Source organism: Ascaphus truei, chromosome 11 (genome assembly GCF_040206685.1).
Source record: "Ascaphus truei isolate aAscTru1 chromosome 11, aAscTru1.hap1, whole genome shotgun sequence".
NCBI lineage: Eukaryota > Metazoa > Chordata > Amphibia > Anura > Ascaphidae > Ascaphus > Ascaphus truei.
This window is the reverse complement of record NC_134493.1, coordinates 50,213,317-50,237,342: the sequence shown is the minus strand read 5'-3', so window position 1 is coordinate 50,237,342 and position 24,026 is coordinate 50,213,317. Positions and strand designations below refer to the sequence as shown.

At 41.1% G+C, this 24,026-nt stretch overlaps 1 protein-coding gene across 1 annotated transcript; it reads left to right on the top strand.

Annotated features, from left to right (window-relative positions):
- The first annotated feature begins 3,619 nt into the window (after positions 1 to 3,619).
- PTX4 (pentraxin 4) lies at positions 3,620 to 23,448 on the top strand. The gene is made up of 3 exons (XM_075566149.1): positions 3,620 to 4,256; positions 20,582 to 21,395; positions 21,709 to 23,448. Exons 1-3 carry the CDS (start codon positions 4,137 to 4,139, stop codon positions 22,347 to 22,349), a joined length of 1,575 nt encoding a protein of 524 aa, XP_075422264.1. The 5' UTR covers positions 3,620 to 4,136; the 3' UTR covers positions 22,350 to 23,448.
- Positions 23,449 to 24,026: the final 578 nt, after the last annotated feature.

The window sequence follows — 24,026 nt, the reverse complement described above, 5'->3', positions numbered from 1 at the left end:
TATCTGTCGCCCCATATAAACATCCGGAGCCTGCTGCCCAAACTGGACGAACTAAGGGCATGGTGCCTTATGCATAAACCCAAGCCATCGTTCTTACAGAAACATGGCTATCCCCTAAAACCCCTGATGCAAATATCGCCATTCAGGGATACTCCATTTTTAGGAGAGATAGGTCAAAGAGAGGAGGAGGGGTGTTATTTTATATTGCAGACACCTTACAATTTACACTGTTAAATTGCCCACCAAGCCCACCCTCTTTTGAAATTCTAGTTGGCAAAATCTGCCTCCCCTTTTCTAAGCCCATCTTGCTTGCTGGCATCTACCGCCCCCCTAAAGCCCCTCTACAATCCCTGACTGATATCACCCAATTTCTTGGCTCCATTTCCTCTCTGAATGAGAAGAGTGAGCTGCTAGTTCTTGGGGATTTCAACTTCAATTGGCTTGACCCTAAAAACCACAAAATCCAGATACAACTCAAGTCACTTAACCTATCGCAACTCATTTCCCAACCCACACGGATAAACCTGAAATCGCATAACCATTCCTTGCTAGACTGTATTCTCTCCTCAAATCCCAGCAGAATCCAATCCTCTGGCATCCTTCCGGACATTTTCAGTGACCATGCAATAGTGTACTGTGTAAGGAAAATTAAAACGCCCCATTCAAGCCCTAAAGTTCTCCTCACTAGAACATTTAAAAACTTTAACCCACAACAGTTTCTGGATGACCTTACCAACTGCCCATGGCACAGAATCGATTTAATTCCCGACCCTGATTCTGCGCTCGACTATTTCCAATCTGAGTTCTTAAAACTCTGCAATACCCATGCTCCACTACGCAAAATAAGGGTACGGGGGCCCACCTTCCATGGGTTACAACTGACCTTATTGCACTCTACCAGCTCAGGGATACCTTGTGGAAAAGCTACAAAGTAACTGGCATTATAAAGGATCTCAATCACTACAGATGCATGCGGAACATGTGCACAAGGCAAACAGGGCATGCAAAAGCACAATATTACTCTGACAATCTCCACCAAAATACAACAAACCCAGCTAACTTCTGGAAGGTTATCAACAATATATTCCAGCCTCCTAACCATCAACAACCAAGTAATATCACTAAGGGGGATATTACTCTGACAAACCCCACTGACATCGCAAATGCATTCAATGATTACTTTGTGGGGTGTGCCACTAACTTATTAGCGAAACGCAGCCCAAACCACAAACCTGAATCTCATCCTGGGAGTACCCCTATAGTCCCACCCCCTCCCAACACTGCCCACAATTTCCAATTTGGCCCAGTATCTGAAGAGGAGATTATACAAGCGCTCCTCAAACTAAAACTAAGCAGCCAATGTGGACCTGACTTACTACAATCTAGGTTCCTACGACTTGGTGCCCCAGCCATTGCCAAACCAATTGCGTCCATAGTCAACTCTATCCTTTCTGCAGGCCATATCCCTAAGACCTGGAAAACTGCCAGAGTTGTCCCAATCTTCAAAAGTGGGGACAAAAACACTGTCTCAAACTACAGGCCAATCTCACTTCTCCCAATTCTATCCAAAGTCATGGAAAAATGTGTCCACTCCCAATTAAGCGATTTCTATACCAAGACAAATTTCCCTAGCCAATTCCAGTCTGGGTTTTGTCCCAAACACTCCACCATAACTACCCTGCTAAAAGTTTGCAATGAAATCCAGTGTGGAATGAAACGAGGACAACTCACTGGTGCAGTATTCCTAGATTTTGCAAAGGCTTTTGACACAGTTGATCATGCTATCCTGCTTAACAAACTCCAGAGCTCTGGAATAGGGAAGAATGCTTTAAACTGGTTTCAGTCGTACCTATCAGGAAGATCCCAACATGTGTCCATCTCAGGCTCTAACTCAAACCCCCTGGATATCACCTGTGGTGTCCCGCAAGGCTCTGTTCTGGGGCCCCTACTCTTCTCAGTGTTCATTAATGATCTTCCCACAGCTTGTAAGGAAGCCTCAATACACATGTATGCAGACGACACAATCCTATATGCACACAGCCATAGCCTCTCTGACCTTCAACACATACTTCAGTCTGACTTTTTGAGACTCGAAAACTGGATTTCCCAAAACAAACTGTTTTTAAACACTGACAAGACTGTAACAATGGTATTTGGGACCAAGACTAAATTTTTAAAGCTTCCAGTGACTGAGCTCCTGATTAGAACCAACGCTAACACCACCCTAACCCCTGTCACTAGTTTTAAATACCTGGGCTTATGGTTTGACTCCCACTTAACATTCGGGATGCACATTGATACCCTGACAACCAAGACCTATGCCAAACTAGGGGTACTTTATAGGAACAAATCCTCCCTAAGTCTCCTGGTCAGAAAGCGTATCGCACAGCAGATGCTAATGCCAATTATTGACTATGGAGACATAGTATATGGCTCGGCACCTCAAACCCACCTTAGCAAACTTGACACCCTCTACAATTCAATTTGTCGTTTTGTTCTCCAATGCAACTACAACACACATCACTGCGATATGCTCAAAGAACTAGATTGGTCATCACTAGAGTCTGGGCGCAAAGTTCACCTTTCCTGTCTTGCCTTTAAATTCTTCATGGGCAAGCTACCCAGCTACCTGAACAAGCTCCTCACCCCTACCACTTGCAGCACTTATCACCTGAGATCAGACTCCAAAAGACTATTCATGGTCCAAAGGCTCAACAAAGTATCCGGATGTTCCTCCTTCTCCTACCGTGCACCCCAAAACTGGAACAACCTACCAGAGACTCTCACATCCACCACCAGTTTAAGTTCTTTCAAATCTAAGGCTGTCTCACATTTTAATCTGGTCTGTAACTGTTTCATACGCCCATAATATATATTATCTTTAACTGTGCATGCAATGTCTTGTATATAATGTATACCCTGCTCATTTATGTAACTGTACTTGTAACCATGTATTATTTGTTTTACTCTGTGCCCAGGACATACTTGAAAACGAGAGGTAACTCTCAATGTATTACTTCCTGGTAAAATATTTTATAAATAAAATTTATAAATAAATATCCTACCTCTTCCAACGACATTTTAATCTGGTCTGTAACCGCTACATATGCCCATAATCATACATTCAATTTACAGACCTTTTATGCACAGTTCGAGATAATATATTACCTCTGTTCCTTTAGTGCAACCATGTATTATCATACCTCTTGTTTTCAAGGATGTCCTGGGACCAGAGTTAACTCTGTCTTTCTTCTTTGTAAAACATTTTATAAATAAAAATAAATAACGGTTATCAAACCTAGGGGGGAAAATAAATTTTCTCTGGGATTGATACACATGCTAGAATTCTACACGTGAAACCAGAATCATCACAGCTCGTTTGCCGTAAAAGGATTAAAATAAGACGGTGATAGTTGGTGTCACCGTGCCCCATAAATACCCCTTTTTCTGTAGCCTCCCAAGCAGACGTTTTTCCTTGCAGCTAAAATTGGCTCGTGGGGAATGCTCCAGGAGTCTGCAAAACCCATCTATTTGTGGCTGGGAACCAGCAAGTGTTTGTGGGGGAGGAACAAGAGAGGCAAAAGGATCAGATGGAGAGAGGGTCACAAGAGAGGGGGGGGGAAACTGTGCTTTTCAGCAAAGGAGAACACAGATAGTGCAAATACAGCAGTGTAGAGAAAAGGGGAAGGTAATACGTGGGAATTGAAAGAGAGAAAAAACTTTACCTTTAGTCTCCTCTTTAAGGGACAAAGCGTAGGGAGTAAGGAGAGATTACTTCTATATCTCGCACATCTTTCTTATAAAGAGGAATACTGTAGATGAGAAGTTTGCAATTGGGGAAGTGTGAGAGGGTGAAAGTAGAGGTATAGATAAAGAAAGAAGAAGATTAGAAGAAGTATAATTTAAAGGAATTTAAAGTTGGTGAAAGCGGTTGAAAGAAGAAGTATACTGGTTACCGAAAGATAGAGTAAAGGAATAAGAAACAGAAAAAAGTGAACAAAGACTGCAGGCGAGAAGCAGTAGGGACAAATAGCAGCTAGCACGATGTCTTATTCCTATTGATCTAGAATCAGTCAGCGAGGCACATTTTGAGTTGTTTTATAGCCGGAGATCCCAAAGCTGCAATCCAGTGCAGAATGCTGTTCAGGTTCCTGGTCCTGGCGGCTCTCTGCCTGCAGAGTGTCCTCTTGGAACAGAGTCGAATTCTGGAACAAAGAAAACCTTTCTTCGAGCGCTTCCGAAGGCTGGAGGAGCAGGTGAGTTGTGGTTTTTAAACCCTTCAGAGATATTGGGCCCTATTTACTAAGGATTGCTATTCCATAAGATATCTTCTGGCATGGTTTAGTAATACAGCCCCTTAACGTCGGTTCAACTGAATGGGCTAAAGGGTGTCTTATAAAGTAACAGCGCTTAGTAAACATGGTCCTTTAGGGCCCTTCCACTTGATTGAGCCATAAGCTATTTTCCTGCATGCAAGATGTCTTACAGAGTAGTACTTCTTAATAAATGTGCTCATTATCGACTTGAAAAGCTATTAACGCTGATGTGATGCAATCTCAATAGACTTCTCAATAGCAGTAATGCTTTGCAGGTCCCCCTGGCAGGAAAGGGGTTAAAAGATGTATCCTGCCAGTACCAGTCTTTAATGTAGGAAATGTAAGTTTAAGATGTACTGTCCGAATGGTATTTGAGTTTTCCTATACTTAGTGCATCATAAAAAGTACATACTTATCCTGGTTAATACCTACTGCACTTGCGAAAGATACTGTACCAGACACAACATTTATCTGCAACAGACAGAGAACTTTGGCTAAAAAGGCTGTCTGATTTTGCAGGGTATTTGCAAAGCTATCCATACATACTGTACACAAGCACAAACTAAAGATGGGGTTACTGTTACTGCTACAGCTGTGCAGTATGTGTGCTGTCTGAGTGTCCCACATTCCCCACATCTAATGCTAATGCAATCAGTGACTACTTCTCCTGTTAAAAATAAAGGGAGCAATTTTGGAACTAATTGATGTCATGAAAAACATTTATAACCTGCATCTCTTAGGGATTTAATTACTATAGTCTCCCGGCTACAAAACTGGGGCAAAATAATTGTACCAAATTCATAAAGGATAAACTTTAATTGATTTCAGTGGGATTCATTTTCTTTAATATAGCGCTGTCTTTTGCACTGGTTTCGCTCCAGAATTTTATCTTTGTAAATAACCCCATCTACATAACGGTGGTTAGATTTTAGGCCCAGACCCACAAAGCTTTAAGTTATGTGACATGACGTTAACCTAACATAATGTTACAATAACACACAGTGTGTCTTCAGAGGGCAATTACAGATGTTGATGCTATGCTCTACATCAGGCGTGCGCAAACGTTTCCCCCTGCGCACCCCTGCCTGATCTCCTTACCTAATCGCGTCCCCTTCCTTCCTTGTCTTCGGTGTCAAATGACATTTCGGGGTCACGTGAGCCTGTGGTGTCACTTGACGCCAAGTTGCCATGGCGACGAGTCGCCGAAGACAAAGGAGGAGGCCTCATGCGATCCCCCCGGCATTTCATTTAAACTCGGTGGGGAAGAGCGCGGCAACCGCCACACCCCCCCCCCAGAAAACTCTTGCGCCCCCCCACTTTGAGCGCCCCTGTTCTACATGAAGAAAACATTGTATTGTATTGTAAAACATGATTTAACTATAACAATCGTTAGTGATGACATGCAAATGAGGCATTATCATAACATTAGTGGATATGCAAAGTCTGTTAAGGTTACCGTGGGGACTTAACGAACATAACATGAAGTCATACCTAAACTTGGTGTTGCTCCCATCCAGACCCTGAAATAGGACGTTTACAGTGTCTGGATGGGCGTAACATCCTAGTTGGGATCTTAATTTGTTCTCGATGTGTATGGTTTGTCAGTAGCAAGGGTTAGGGAGTAGTTTTACATCACACGTATTATAGAGGAATGTATGAAATGGAAGGACATTGTTAGCTGTCTACACCTGTCAATGCAGTAAGAATGGTTTAAAGACTAAGGTCTACAAATAGCAGGATGCATAAAGTCTCACAGGTGGAAAACTGGGGGCAAAGCAGATTTACCAATGGATTTAATTGATCCCAGTGCTTTCAATTGGATACCTCTTCTAAATCCAGTGCTGCTATTTGCACTGGTTTTGCCTAATATTACCGCCTTGACACTTTGATAAATAAAACCCTATTGAGTTTATCAAAGCTACGACTTGAATCAAATGTTCATGAACTTCGTAAGATTATCGGTCTGCCCCTATAACAGCGACTCCTTGTTTAAGATGCAAGTAGAAGATTTGTCCATGTCATTAGGAGCATGATCGTAACCTATTTTGAACACGGATTCAGAGGTTGTGTATTCTACCATTAAGAGAGTAAACACTAGTAAATACCCCCAAAAGTCTCAAGGCTGTAAAACATGGGCAAAGTTTGTGAAAAAATTGCACCAGATTTAGCGAATGAAAAACTCACATTCATTTCAATAGGATTCAATTACTTTGATGAATATGGCTCTGTTCTTTGCACTGGTATTGCCATACTTTTATAGCCAGCAGACTTTGAGAAGAGTGATGTCCATTTACTACTCAGTACAATGCATAGCAAAATGGTGAAGGGATTAAACTAGACACCATTCAAACTATTGGGTCAAAAAGCCATTTTTAAACAACTTTTCATTGTAATTGGCTATCCTTAAAGTCACTGTCTGAATTTTGTTTTTAAGTTAGAATCAGTTCCCTTAAATTCAGGCTCGCCAAAATCAGAATAGTTTGGGGATGTTCTTAAATGCAACTGCAAAACTCGGGCCACATCATCAGAGGGGCGGACGGAAAACAAAGTAGCCTACGGCCTCTACCTACCCCCAACTCTCTCCCCCGACCACTCTCCTTCCACCTCTTTCTACCCTCACCTCAGCTCTCTCTCCCTGCCAGCCAGCTCCCACCGACCAAATATATTACCAACTTCCACCCTCACAAGAAACTCCATCCAACCCACCCAAACAATGCTCTCTCGCTCCCTCCCAAAGAATTATCTCCCACTCACCTGTCCAAACAACTCCCTCCCTTCCACCCACCAAACACCGGGCCAAACACCCTCCTATCTCACCCCCCCCCCCTCTCCTAGCCAACTCCCTATCATCCACCAACTCACCAAAACACCAACTCCCTACCTCAAACCCAGCCAGCCAAACAACTTCGTCCCAAACAAATCCCCCCAAACTCCCTTCATCCCACCCACCAAAACAACTCCCTCCCAAACTCCCTCATGTCCACGCACCCACCCAAACAACTCCCTCCTATCCACGCAAATAACTGCCACCCACACACCCATCCAAACAATTCCTTCACTCCCACCCACACAACTCCCTCCCACATTCTCACCCATCCAAACTATCACCCTCACACCTCCCTCGCACCCACCCAAACAACTCCCTCTCCCAACCAAACACTCACACACATGACTCACTCCCTCCCACCCATCTCCCATCCACCATCTCTCTCCCACCCAAACAACTCCTTCCCACCCAAACTGCTCACTCCATCATTCCCTCCCGCCCAAACAGCTCAAACAGGTCACTTATTCCCTCCCACCCAAAAAGCTCACTCCCTCCTGCCAAAACAGCTCACTCCCTCCTGCCCAAACAGCTCACTCCCTCCTGCCAAAATAGCTCGCTCCCTCATTCCGTCCGCCCAACCAGCTCACTCCGTCATTCTGTCCCGCCCAAACAGCTCAATCTCTCATTCCTTCCCACCAAAACAGCTCTCTCCCTTATTCCCTTCCGCCCAAATGACGCCGTGGGTCATGTGACCTCACGTCACGTGACCCGAGTGTCATTTGACGCAGCTACCAGGTAGGAGGGGGGTGGGCGTGAGCTCTGCAGCAGGCAGACAGGGGGGGGCGCACCAGGAAAAGTTTGCACTCCCCTGCCTTGAAGCACATGGCCACCACTTAAAGCTGCAGTTCAGTCAATATCCTGCATGTGTTTTTTTTTTTAAATAAATCAGTTCTGTAGTAAGAAAAAATACTTTTAGCATTTTCTGTTTTTAAAAAAACAACTTTTAAAGACCAATTTTCTTGTATTCTATTTTAACAGCCATTTGCTAAGGCGCTGCCCCTTCATGTCCTGTCACAAGCCCTGGCACACCCCTTTGTCAGCCCTGCCCTCCCTCTAGCACATGTCAGTGCAGGAGTGCTCATGAATATTCATGAGCTTCCACTGACTGACAGAAGCAAATAAAAACATATGCTAGCTCTAATTATGTCACCAAATTTTGCCTATCAATACATGGAGAACGAATTGACTGGCAGCTATACAGTTCTTTAGGTAATTAGAGATTGCTGGAGAAGTGTATCAAAGAGGATACACCAAAGAAATCCCTTTCGTAGGCGCACCGCAGACCTTTATAGTATATACGGTCAGGGGTGAATGTGGTGGGTGAAGTTAACTTTATTTCATACTGATGTGTCAAACGTGTAGTTAAAACAGTATATAGTGTGAATCTATATACTCGAAATAAAAGATAGACACCTATAGTCTATTTGGTCTCTGCCATGCCTCTCCTTTATTGTCTATGTATTGCTCTATAGGGAATAGATACGCCCTTTTGTTATATATATATATATTTGTTTTATCTTTCTATGCTTCTACAACCCGTGTGCTTTTTTGGGGTTTTAAAATAACCTTGGTATATATAGATGGATGGATATATATCCTAAAGTTCACAAGAGCATCCACAGACCTCCCGGAAGACCTATAGTCTCAGGAATTGGTTCACTCACAGAACACAGCAGCGTATACATTGATAAAGTACTTAGAGAATTTGTAACATCTCTACCGTCCTTCGTCCAGGACACAAAAGATGTCTTAAACAGACTTGAAGGCATACAAGTAACCAAAGATACTTTGTTAGTCAGCTTCGATGTAGAATCGCTGTACACAAGTATAAAACATGAGTTTGGTCTTATAGCAGTAACCCATTTCCTCACATCTCGGAGTTGCCTTTTTGCCGAACATAATGCTTTCATTATAGAACTTTTACAGTTCATCTTAGAACACAACTATTTCTTGTTCGATTCTAAATACTACCTACAAGTCCAGGGAACGGCCATGGGAACAACGTGTGCCCCCACTTACGCCAACCTGTATTTAGGTTGGTGGGAGGTGATCAGTGTTTTTTCAGAAGGGATGTCAATGTTAACTTCACCCACCACATTCACCCCTGACCGTATATACTATAAAGGTCTGCGGTGCGCCTACGAAAGGGATTTCTTTGGTGTATCCTCTTTGATACACTTCTCCAGCTATTCTAACCCATCCCTAGGCAGCACGCTTTGTCCAACAAGGGGTTTAAGAGCGAGGCTTCCTCCACCATAGCATCTTTTGTCCACCCACAGGACCTTCTATCCTGTTTTCCACCTCAGCTCCCCCTATATTTCTATCAAATAATACCAGCCATCTACAAATAATGGCAGGCTTTCTATCGCGTACTATGGACTTCAACGACTGGGAGGCTGACTCGGAAAATATATTTTCCACAAATGCAACTCCACAAGAAGAACCCACTGTAAATAACATCAAAACGTACTTTCAAAATCTAGAATATCACTATAAAAAACAATCACGTTTATGGTGGGAGGTTTGCAGTCTCCAAAAGTATCAGAAGAGCAAGATGATACCAAGGGGTTTAAGGGTCAATCTCTCACCTTCATACCATAATCTACAGGAGGCCTTCATTAAGAAATGGGATGACACAATAACGAAATGTTCACATGACTTGATGATTCTTTTAATCGATAATGAACTGGCTGAGCTTAAGAAAGTAAACATTGAAATAGAGAAAAACAAGAAAGAAGCGGTCCAATGGAAGGAATCACCCAACTTTGAGAAATATGAAAACATCTTACAAAAAACTACTGATCACTACGTAAAAGGAATAAAAGAAAGAAAGCGCATCAAATTTGTTAGAGATAGTGGGGACTACTCCAAGGGCAAGATCTACAAACACCACTTCCAGGCAGAAAAAGTGAAACTACAGGAACACAGTGACTCTTCCACCGACTGGAACATGTCGGAAACAGAAGAGAACAGCAATTACCAGAACAAGGTAACAACAAGATCAAAATCAAATAAAGATAAAACCTCTGTACAACCAGACAGTCACAATCCACATCATTTTTTAGACCAGGCCCAGGAAGGTGTAGACTATGGCCCAGAAAGACAAGGAGAGGAGGGATATTGGAGAGGAAGAGGAAGAGGAAGATGGTCAGGCTACAAGAAACAGAGGAGAAGGAGATACTAACAACAGAAGACACACACAAGAATAAATGTGAAATTATCAATCTCTCTGACACCATCCTAACGGGAGCTCAACTAAGCCTCCTAGAGAAAGGCCTCTCCTATGTTCCCTCCAATAAATTCGACCTTTTCGAGGCAGTAAAAGACATCAACCTTTTTGCACGCAAAATGCTCCTGCACAAATTCTTCAAAAGACGAGGGAGGAATGCACCACCAAATATGTATGAAGAATTTCTGCAAACACAGGATCAGGAACATTTGGCAAATTTAGTCAACCTGCTAGAAGAAGGAGAAAAAAATCCCGGGGACGGTCCCCACACAACTCTAAAACCTCAAAGTCGCTTTACACCACATCAAGATAGTTGTGCGAACATCTCAACGTTCCTAAATTTGGTCACCAAGGACCTAGAATCCCTCAAAAAATCCAGGACAGAAAGTAACCTCAACAAACAGGAACAAGAGGCACTAAAGGAAATAAGAGACATGCAAGAAATCACAATAAAACCAGCCGACAAAGGAGGCAACCTTGTAATAATGAAAACAGAGGACTATAAGATGGAGAACCTGAGACTCCTGAAGGATAAGAAGTGCTACAGAACACTCCCAAATGATCCAACTGCACTATTCCAGAAGGCACTAGGCACTATACTACGAAAAGGTCTGGAGAACAAAGTCATATCGAAGAATGAACATGACTTCATGATGCCAAAGGATCCGACTATAGCCACTTTCTATAGCATCCCTAAAGTTCACAAGAGCATCCACAGACCTCCCGGAAGACCTATAGTCTCAGGAATTGGTTCACTCACAGAACACAGCAGCGTATACATTGATAAAGTACTTAGAGAATTTGTAACATCTCTACCGTCCTTCGTCCAGGACACAAAAGATGTCTTAAACAGACTTGAAGGCATACAAGTAACCAAAGATACTTTGTTAGTCAGCTTCGATGTAGAATCGCTGTACACAAGTATAAAACATGAGTTTGGTCTTATAGCAGTAACCCATTTCCTCACATCTCGGAGTTGCCTTTTTGCCGAACATAATGCTTTCATTATAGAACTTTTACAGTTCATCTTAGAACACAACTATTTCTTGTTCGATTCTAAATACTACCTACAAGTCCAGGGAACGGCCATGGGAACAACGTGTGCCCCCACTTACGCCAACCTGTATTTAGGTTGGTGGGAGGCGATCAGTGTTTTTTCAGAAGGGATGTCAATGTACACGAACCACATAGATTTGTGGCTACGCTACATAGATGACATCCTCCTACTCTGGAGAGGCACAAGGAAAGATTTGGAGACCTTCCTCAAACTACTAAATTACAATGATCACAACCTAAAGCTAACATCAGAGATCAGCACAAGTAGTATCACTTTTCTGGATTTACAAATAACCATCAATGATGATGGTTGTTTATCCATTAAAAACCATAAGAAAAAGACCGCTACAAACAGCTACTTAAAAGCAGACAGCTTCCACCCCAAACCCCTGATCCGGGGCATCCCCACAGGACAATATCTGCGCATACGACGTAATTGCACAGATATCATGGCATTCAAAGAAGAAAGTAAAAAGATGAGGGACTACTTCATAGCCAGGGGATACTCCAGACGTCAACTCAAAACTGCATATCATCGGGCCCTGAATACTCCACGCATTGAATTATTAAAACCGAAAACACCTGAAGAGAGTAACAAGATGAGTGAAATCAGATGCATAGCCACTTACCATGATCAGTGGAGGGACATCAACAAGATACTTACCAACCATTGGCACATTTTGACTAATGACGATGATCTCAGAAAGGTCCTCAAGAGTCATCCATCCATTGTTTGGAGACGAGCATCTAATATCAAGGACCACCTGGTACACAGCCACTTTACACCTAGTAACAAGAGAAAGAACACAACATGGCTAAGTATCAAAGGCTCGTATAAGTGTCACCACTGCAAGGCATGCAGCCACATGAAGGAAAGCAAGATCTTCACTAATACTGACAACAGTAAAACATTCAATGTTAAACACTTCATCAACTGCAAAAGCAGAGGAATCATCTATTTGATAACGTGTCTATGCGGGAAAAAGTATGTGGGAAAAACAAAGCGAGAACTTCGAAGGCGCATCCTTGAGCACATGGGATCTATAAGGAATGCGCTAGACACCCCCATTTCTCGTCACGTTAGAGACCACCATGCAGGAAAAATGGACACACTAAACTTCCAGGGCATAGACCACATTCCCCCAAGCATTCGCAGAGGGAACTGGGACAAAAAACTACAGCAGCGTGAGGCCAGATGGATCTATTTACTTAACACCCACTATCCATCTGGCATAAATTAGGGTTTTGTCTTTAACTCCTTCCTCTGAAATACTCTCCAGCACTATAATATAATCGTTGAATCCATCTACCCAATATACACTTGTATATGTCAAATGAAATTACTAAGGTCAGAAGTGGATGCAGTACCTATGCACCACCACTAACCGGCATGAGGCATCCCACGATCGCTATGGTAACCACCGGGTATAAATAAGCGAGAGGGAACGCAGTAACGCCCACCCCGGATGAAGTCACAGGAAGTGACGAAACATGCGCCATGTCGGGTCTTTTGCCGACTTGTAATTAAACTCTGCCAGCTACCTCCAGCAACAGCTCAAATAGAGAACGCTTAAAGACTAATACCTATATGATACACCCATTTAAAGAGGTGTCAGTACTGCCACAGGGCAGCACTTGCTTTGAACTGTACTACACTACATTAAAGATCCTTTCTAACAAGAACATCTGCACTACTACGTGAACCAACCACATTTCAACCTACCACGCATTGCGTATGCAGCTGCCATAATTATATATTAACATAGGACATATCTCTGTGTGTGCACAGGGAATTTAAGTTAGACTACCAAACATCTACTCCTATATGTGTAAGATCGCAATATAAATACACCGCTTGTCTATTTGTGTATCTACCTATCTCACACTACACGCAGGACACACAGAACAGCATTCGTGTAAGCCCTGTCGGGCGCATGCGCATGTGGCGCTTCAATAGTGCCAACAGTATCTTCTACACTACTCTCTAGAAAAATTACACAACACGGCGCAAAACCCCGTTCTAACAAGAAAACGTACAAGATTGTGTGATTAAAATACACACCAGCCGAATACTTACTGCGTACGCAACTCCTAGTATCGCAAGATCAACGCGGGGCTTTTTTCCATCTATGCACGGGGAACCCCATAAAAATTTAGAATACATTCCTAGATTTCTAAAGATCGCAACAGAACACAGCGCCTGCCTATCTATTGATTTACCTACCTTGCACTGTACGCAGATCACGCAGATCAGCATCAATAGAAGCCCGTTCTGACGCATGCGCGGACGGAGTCTATACAACAAACTGAGGGCTATGAACGGCCCCACTCAAGAGCGCATGCGCGGTGCGTAATAGACACATAAAAAACTTGTGGCAACAGACTGCACTGGCTAGCACAGATGCGTTTTTTCTTTTGGTATATAAGGGATACAATATACATGAGGCATCTCCATCACATATAAGGTTTTTTTGCCACCTTAGCAACTACCACCTAGATACACAAAAAGAGTGTTAACACACTGCTCTTGATAAACATACGTGCTAAACAAGTATACACAAATATTCCCATAACCTGTCCTATACAGTAGGTGCTTTACAAACAACCCCCTGCGACTTTGTACCATCAGCCAACCAGGGCACGTTCTCCTATGCTAAAATACAGCAACATATACTAAACAGGGATACAGGGAACAGATTCCTATAGTGGAACTTTGGTCATATATGATAAAGAACACAACCCTCCCAAACGAGGGATCAGATGACAATAACCAAACCAAAAATAACTGAAGGATATATATCCATCCATCTATATATACCAAGGTTATTTTAAAACTCCAAAAAAGCACACGGGTTGTAGAAGCATAGAAAGATAAAACAAATATATACATAACAAAAGGGCGTATCTATTCCCTATAGAGCAATACATAGACAATAAAGGAGAGGCATGGCAGAGACCAAATAGACTATAGGTGTCTATCTTTTATTTCGAGTATATAGATTCACACTATATACTGTTTTAACTACACGTTTGACACATCAGTATGAAATAAAGTTAACTTCACCCACCACATTCACCCCTGACCGTATATACTATAAAGGTCTGCGGTGCGCCTACGAAAGGGATTTCTTTGGTGTATCCTCTTTGATACACTTCTCCAGCTATTCTAACCCATCCCTAGGCAGCACGCTTTGTCCAACAAGGGGTTTAAGAGCGAGGCTCCCTCCACCATAGCGTAATTAGAGATTGCACACATGAAACTATTGAAGTAAAAAAATTAATTAAAAAAAAAAAAAAAAAAAGACTGAACTGCAGCTTTAACTATATATTGAACATACTGGGAAATGATATATACAGTTTGGACACAACATTGTATATGTACATACATACATACTGATATGCACACCCAAGCACTGATACATATAGTCTAAACACTTACACAATGATATATTGTATACAAATATATACACAGTTTTGCACACACACGTACAAAAACACACACCGGCCCACACATGCGTATATACCGTTAAATACTGCTGAGATTGTACGTCTGTGACTCTTGCTTTTACTGTATGAGTGCTTTACCCCTGGTAATATCATCACATCTTAGCCAATATAAAAGAGTAATATTATTCTGATGGTAGAAAATGATTGCTGGTACTTTGGCAATTAATGGCTTAAAGCTTCCAGACATCAAACGCCTCTTGTCTGTGTGATCATAAAAATACATTTAATTGGCTGCCACAGCAAATTAACTGGGTACTTATTTATAAAGTTGGCTTATGTGCCATTATAGTAAATCTAAAATTGGGTAGGCATAATAATGTTATGACACAATGAATGCAATTTGGTGCCTATGACAACACAGGATCACTGCCAGCGCAGAATGTAGTGGCTAAAAATGTACTGATGTTTAAATATATAGGTTAAACATTTATTATTTTGACAGTGTGGCTATTATAAATAATATTACACTAACAATCAATATTTTCTAATGCTAGTTCTAAAAAAATAAAAATCCACGATTCTGTTTCAATTTCGATCAGGTATTCAACATGAGGGAGGCATCAAACATTTTAAACAACAAATTATAGCATACTGTATGTATGATGTTTTCAAACAGGTATGTTCATTTTTCAGCACCTAATTTATTTGGGGGGAGATTTGAGAGGACATATATACCAACTGGAGATACCAATTAGGCTAGCTCCCCCTCCCACTCCAAAATCACAATTCCTATTTCACCACCCTTTAGGTGGCGAAAACAAAATAAGGGTGTTTAAGACATGATGTGAACAGTATCCCAAAGCTACTGAATAGCAGCTACTGGCAAAAAAAAAATGCGAGTTTCTGCCTTTTTTGAGCTACCACACAGTTTGTCAGAGTAAGTGTGATAACGATCATTAAAAAGCCTTTTCCAAGCAATTTTGACATGTTATCGAAGCTTTATGAATAACTACACATGCAAAATCACTTTTTAAGTGCACTTAACAAGCCACTTATTGAAGCTATCTGAATAGGCCCCTATCTATTCTTATAGCCCCGCTTCCTCATTTCAATAGCTTGAACATTTTATGTGCAGTGAAAAACAACGATATATGTATTTGTAGTCTGTGATACATTAGATCGAACTAGAATGAGCATTCGGCTTAGAAGTTGTTATACAGTACAGGCATACCCCGCATTAACGTACGCAATGGGACAGGAGCATGTATGTAAAGTGAAAATGTACTTAAAGTGAAGCACTACCTTTTCCCACTTATCGATGCATGTAATGTACTGCAATCATCATATACTGTATGTGCATAACTGATGTAAATAAGGCATTTGTAACAGTCTCTATGGTCTCCCCGCTTGCGCACAGCTTCGGTACAGGTAGGGAGCCGGTATTGCTGTTCAGGACGTGATGACATGCGCATGCATGAGCTGCCGTTTGCCTATTGGGCGATATGTACTTACTCGCGAGTGTACTTAAAGTGAGTGTACTTAAAGCGGGGTATGCCTATACATGGATTTTAAAGTTCCTTCTAAATTTGGCCTATTTAAGGGAGCCAAATATAGAAAAACAGATACGTGAAAATCTTCTCTTTGCCCTGCATTACATCCTACTATGGAAAAGGATTAACAGAGTTGTAATTAAGTGTAAGATCTAGCGGAGAAAAATCACTGAACAGAGTAGAAAATAGTCATAGATGTATTTGTAGTCTGCGGATTCATTACATTTACTGTAACTAGGATGGACCTTATTAAATGCTGGCATACATGGATTTCAACATTCTTGCTAAATGTGGCTTATTTGTGCATGCCAACCAGACATAAAAAGACAAGAGCCTGAATATCATGTCTATGTAATATACTTTATGAATCACATTCTATTATGAGAAAGGATCAACAGAAGTGTAGTTAAATGGAAGATCTGGTGGAGCAGAACCACTTGTAATGTATTTTGAGTAACCCTATCTCTTAATTGACATTCAGAATGGTACAGTTGCTGAGCATGGTAAATGGATTGGGTTTTTTTTTCCATCCCACATGTGCAGTGGACTCTAGGTCTGAATGTCCATCCTAGGTGAGATACAGATGTTGCACTCATTATTCTATTTAATAATGTTAAATATACCCAGCTTTAATACAAGTTTGTTCTGCAGAAGGAGGAGTGGGTGGTAGGTTTTTGCAAGTCTCAAGCAAGGAATGAGGATTAGAGCCAGGTATAAAAACTGTAGGACAGATGCAAAACAGCTTCTGTTGGTTATAAAATGGGGTCTGAAATGACAATGGAGCTACCCTTCCAACAACAATGTTATCCTTAAAAACATCTAGCTATTGCTTAAATATAATAGTACAAAATGTGTTTTAGAAGCAGTGTCAAACCTGGAAAATTGTAAATCTGTTAATTGGTTTCAATGGCCCATCAATAAATTCATAATTGTAGTGTACAAAACTTTCCAAACCTCACAGATTTATTTTCGGCTAACAAGTCATTTTGGAGCCGTTTCCTCTTGCTTTGCAGTACCGCCAAATGTATTACGCTATTCTCACCTATGTAGCGTTGATTAGGGAGACTGTGGCCCCTACAACAGGAAAATGGGCAAACCTTCTTGGTGTTGAAATTGGGTCACTTGAATAAGAAACCTGTGAGATTTAAAAAAAATGATATACTATAATTTAATGTGTATGGAACTCATAGGGTCCATTAAAAGGTGTCTGAACCAAATAAAAACGGCACATCAATTCCTTCTATGTTGTGTGTCCATAGGGCCAGTGCCAAATGCAGATGAACACTTAATATGCTGTAAAGAGTGTAGTTTCAGTTTGTGGGTCCTTTGTAATCATGATTTTTTTCATACCTACTTTATATCACAGCCCTGATGACTGCAACCTTGGAATCACTGAAGCATTCTTTCCCCAGATACAACTCCATAATTAGCATGTAATAAAGGCAGAAGGAGATTACATACTATACATACATACTGTGGTATTTGTTATTGTGCTCGCCCCAGTTAGGCTTTTTGGCTTAATTTTACAAATCAATTAAAATACACATTTAATTATGAAACAACTGTTACAAATGACAGAAAGTGTTACATATTTACTTGGTAAATGAGGTTGAAAAAGACCTATAGTATGTTCATCAAGTTCAACCTATGTTAAATTTAGATGATGGAGATACTCATACTATATTTGCATTCACAGTAAATCCAGAGGGCGGCAAATCAAAAACCTAAGTGAGACAATATCCTATTATGTCTCATAAGGGGAAAAATAAATTCCTTCCTGACTCCATAAATGACAATCAGATTTGTCTCTGGATCAACATCCTTCCTATGTTTAGTTTTTGGGTATATCCTTGTATTTAATATATTTATAGTATCATCTACATGGGTAATGAATCCCACATTTTAACTGCCACTACTGTAAATAACCTATTCCTTTGCTACTGGTGAAATCTCCTCTCCTCCAATCTCAAAGGCTGACCTTGTGTCAACTGTCCTTGGGATGAATAGTCCACTTCAATGTTCCTTGTATTGCCCCTAGATATATTTGTAAATAGTTATCATATCATCTCTTTGATGCCTCTTTTCTAATATCAAGAAATCTAATTTAGCTACTGTACTAGCCTTTCCTAATAAGTCAGAACATTCCCGCCTTTGTTAATTTGGTGGCTCTTCTCTGCACTTTTTCAAGTTCCATAATGTATTTTTTAGGGAGTGGTGCCCAAAACTCTACCCCATATTCGAGGTGTGGTCTTACTAAGGATTTATACAGTGGCAAATGTATGCTGTCCTTCCTACCATCCATACCCCGTTTTATGCAACATAAAAATCGATTTGCCTTTGTAGCCACTGCCTGACACTGAGCACTAATGCTAAGCCTGTTTTTTACAACCACTCCTAAATTTCTCTTCAACAAAGATTAACCTAATTTTGGAGTATTTAGTTTATATGAAGCCTATTTATTCTTGCTTTCCAAATGCATAACCTTATATCTGTATTAAACGTCATCTGCCATTTACCTGCCCATGTTTCCAAAATTACATCCTACTTTGATTTTACTACATTACACAATTTAGTGTAACCTCAAGCATTAATAAACAAGTTAAAAAGCAGGGGTCCTAGTACCGATCCCTGAAGTACTCCACTCACAACTTAAGCCCAAACTGTAAAAAAAAATTCATTTATGACAACTCTGTTGTCTATCCTTTAACCAGTTTTCAATCTAGGTGCAAATATTTTTACTGAGTTCAATTTCCTTTATTTTGTACACTAACCTTGTGTGGCACCGTATGAAAAGCCTTTGTAAAATCAATGTAGACCACATCAACTGCATAACCCTGGTCTAATTTCTTACTTACTATCTCAAAGAAACAAATAATGTTAGTTTGGCATGATCTATCCTTCCTAAATCCATGCTGACAATTACTATTAATTTTGTTATCCATTAGGTATTCCTGAATATTATCCCTTACTATACCTTCAAGTAGCTTCCCCACTATTGATGTCAGGCTTACAGGTCTGTAATTGGCCAGTTGTGATCTAGATCCCTTTTTAAATATACAGTTGTTTGAAAAAGAAAGTACACACTCTTTGAATTCTATGGTTTTACATATCAGGACATAATAATAATCATCTGTTCCTTAGCAGGTCTTAAAATTAGGTAAATACAACCTCAGATGAACAACAACACATGACATAAATACATAGGCAAAAAGTGACAAATAAAGCATTTTAAATTGGTGCATACGTAGAGCGCCCAGAGCGCCCCCCCACTCAATTAATTAGACATTTTTTATACCTCTTTGGGTTTTTAATGGTATTAGTATAATTTTCCTGCTCCTTAAATTATACACCAACATGCCCACCGTCCCTTTAAGTAAAAACAAATCATAAAAATAACACCTATTCCCTTTAGGGAAAACTAACTAAACATATTCCAGCCCTTTCTAATCAAGCCGCCAGCTAAACTGGTTATTCGCCCAAAACAAACCCTATCATATCCACCCCATATGAACAGTCTTAGGTACATTAATGTATTACTTAGCTCTTAGTCTGTTACTGTTGGGGCTCCAGGTAATTCCCTCTGAACCCTGCGAGAGAATCCCTCTTCTCTGTAGTTCCAATGCTATGGACAGGACCTCCCCTGCTTCAGCGCGGCCTCGTGGCCTTCACTCTTCTTCCTGGGATTCAAGCCCAGGCAGTCCGAGCAGGCTCCGCGACCACCGTCCAGCGAGCCAAGGGACTGTATCATCCAGCTTCACCTTGCTGGGGTGACCTCTGTCTCTCCCCCTTCTCTGAGGAAAAGCAGTCTCTCTGTGTGTAATCACTTCCTGACTTTTAAAACTCCTCTTGATTCAGGAGTCCAGCCTGATTAGCTGCAGCTGAACTAGCTTCTCTAGGGGAAATTAACTCTGTGTAGGCAGGAAAGCATACTATATGCAATACTCCAGCCTATACAGGGACAGTGATTGTATCACAATATATACAAATCATTTTATTTTCAAATTACAATTTTTTGTGTTATACAATTTTTGAAATAACACTTTTTTGGAAATCTCATGGTTCATATATTTAGTGTGTGTATGTATGTATATATATATATAAGCGCTATATTTTCACTGTTTCTCTATTTATTAAACTATCTCTATTATTCCTGCAGTTTCGTCGGTTCCAGGAGGTGACATTGACACGTCTCCAGGGTATTGCAGAGAACTATAACATCTCATACAATATTGATGCTCGTTTCCAGCACATTACTGACCGGCAGCAGGCATTAACAGAAGCTGTCAATGCATCCAGTGAAGGGGCTCAGAGGGAGCAGAGTGGCATAAAGCTCTGGTTGAAAAAGCTCCAGAGAAAAAACAAAAAACTGGACTTGAAGGTCTCCTCACTGGAGGAAGTCATGAATGAGAGGAGAAAGCAGGCCTCCAAGGACAAGAAGGAAAAGCTTGTTATAATGTCTAACTTGACGTCAGAACTTAGCAGACAGAAAAAGCTCATTGACCATCTAGTGAAGAACAAGAGTATCCTGCAGAAAGGAATTGAGTCATTTCAGGAGGCTGTACAAAGACAGGGAGGTAAAATAGCTGTCTTGGATAAGCAGTTGAGAGTTATCTTGCAAAATGAGGTCCTACCACCTAGCGCCTTGAAAGTAACTCAGGTGCTGAATCGTACCCCTCAGGAGAAGCAGCCAGAGCCTCCAGAAAATGACCCAGGGCCCAATACAGTCCAGCAACGCATGATCAAGCTTGAAACGAAGCACAACCAGAGGAGGAGGTTGAAGGAAAAGCAACAGCTGCTTATCCCAATCAAAAGCAAAAAGGCACAGTTTACAGTGCAAGAGAGAAAGGTTACCAAGGAAAAGAGCTCAGCAGAAGAGAAGACATCTGATTTGCAAGCCAGCACGCAGCCGCTGAGTGTAACAGAGGTCCCAAAACAGCAACAAGAGCAGCGCACCAGGGACTATGCCAAAAGTAAGTCCATTGTGGAGAGACCCTCCATGCTTTCAAAGAGGCAATTTTACTTAGCAGACAAAATAAAGTTCCTGAACAATTTATTAACCCCCCTTCAGTAGTGATATCATTTCTTATACAGAGTTTACATTGTATAAAATATGTTGCATTGCTCTCTGGGTTCTGTATCTTTTGGGACAGCACAAACATTGTTCCTTATTATAGATTGGTTACCTCATCAAATAAAGCACACTATCAGAGTCATGTGTAAATAAAGTGCTACTACTACCTATTCTTACATTAACACTATCTTTTGATTGCTTTCTACCTTCAGTTTGCAATGTGGACTCCATGCTGGTTTTTCCTAACTCATCCACCGAAAACTTTGCTACCTTTAGGATGGGTTGGAAAGAGGGACTTCATGAACTGTCCATCTGCAGCTGGGTAAGAACCAACAGCAATTACCTGGGTACCATCCTCTCATATGCAACAGAGGAGAATGACAACAAGTTGGTCCTCCATGGCAGAAATGGAGCCGCCTACGACTCCCTCCACTTTGTCATAGGGGACCCAGCCTTCCGGGAGCTGCCTGTGGTACCCCTTCTGGATGGAAGCTGGCATCACATTTGCTTCATCTGGTCATCTATCCAGGGCAAATACTGGTTCTATGTTGACCGTAGGTTAGCTTCCACTGGCTCCAGGTTTCAGAAAGGCTATGAGATCCCCCCGGGAGGATCCTTGGTTCTTGGTCAAGAGCAAGACACCTTGGGTGGAGGGTTTGACAGCTCAGAAGCCTTTGTTGGATACCTGGCTGGTTTTGCAATGTGGAACCGTGCTCTGTTACCAGGTGAGGTCTCTGGCATTACCACCGGGAAAGGCCTGCCCAGAGGTACAATCTTGACACTGGCAGATGCCTCTTCACTTCATGGATATGTGCAAAGGGTGAACTGCACCTGCCTGGAACACTGTTTGTAGACTGCAAGAGTATCTTTAATGGGATGGATAGTAGAACCCAAAAATAAGCCATGTTACTGTGCCACCAAAGGAAGGAATAAAACATGCTTGATGTCTTGTGGCTAACTTATGTTGATCAACCATATTCTTAATAAATCACATGCAGACAATCATATGGATAACTTTCCTGCCTCTGTATAAACCCTATATAAAATAACTGCCATCTTAAATAACCAGTTTGTACTTTATCAGAATGGTATACTCCAAGCCCCATATGTCAGCTGACTTATTTATATTCTATTCATATAAAGAGCGTACCTTGTGAGAACAATGCTAACGGCAACAGTAAAACTTTAGAAGGACCTATATCTACCCTTAAAAGGACCACCTGGGTTTGAAGTTTGGATTCCCTTGATTTAAATACTAGTTTAAATGAAAGGTACAGTAAATAAGGTCCTGGTCACATCACAAGCCAATCCAGTTAATGTATCTTTATACATTCCCATTCAAATGAAAAACTTTATAATGTTTTGTTAAAACTCCAAGTTTAGCATTGCCTCCTGCCTCCACATTCCTGAAGAGGGCCCACCAGTCCATCATATAACAATGATGCAGGATGTTTAACTGATTTACAAGGTTTAAACTGTCCATGGAGCCACTCTTTATATAAAGGGAATCTTCTTATAACCCAGGTTAATAACTACGTTGCGTAAAACCCTGTGCTGGCTGTAAATGCTTGGATTATCTGTACACTGATGCCTAGACTATTATGGTTAAATTGCTTTTTTATGGAATAATCTTTTAGTTAAAGTTTCTTAATGACGTGTCAGCCTATATCACAAATAGTATGAATTGTATATTGTACAATTTTAAGTTGACCTTTGGATACATGTTGACACATATCACATTATGAGATAGCCTTTCCAAAATGTAGAGGCGCACAGCCTAGCGCCAACTGTCAATCATGGTCTGGTCTCTCTGTGCATCTGACAACATAATTGGAGGTTTAGTGCAATGAGTATAAGGATTCTGTGGCCAAAACTGTAAGCTGTTCTGCTCTACATATACATATGGGAACAGTGCTTTTGCTATGTCAAAAAAAATATAACAATAAAATAGTGCCTGCTAAATATATGATTTGATTGCTTCATTAATTAAAATATTCCAAAAATAGCAAGAAGGTAGCACTCCTTGTCTAAGTGATGACATGCTGATGCTCTACCACCATTGGTCCTGTTGTTCCAATATAGAGCCAAGAGAGGAACACTGATGTTGCTATCAAACCTGATGACAAGGATGGGTCTATACAGGCATACCCCGGTTTAAGGACACTCACTTTAAGTACACTCGCGAGTAAGTACATCTCGCTCAATAGGCAAACGGCAGCTCGCGCATGCGCCTGTCAGCACGTCCTGAACAGTAATACCGGCCCCCTACCTGTACCGAAGCTGTGCGCAAGCGGAGAGACTATAGAGCATGTTACACATGCGTTATTTACATCAGTTATGCACGTATATAACGATTGCAGTACAGTACAAGCATCGATAAGTGGGAAAAAGGTAGTGCTTCACTTTAAGTACATTTTCGCTTTACATACATGCTTCGGTCCCATTGCGTACGTTAATGCGCGGTATGCCTGTACTATAGTATTTGTAATCTAGACACGGCATATTGACATTAAAGCTTCATGCACCAATT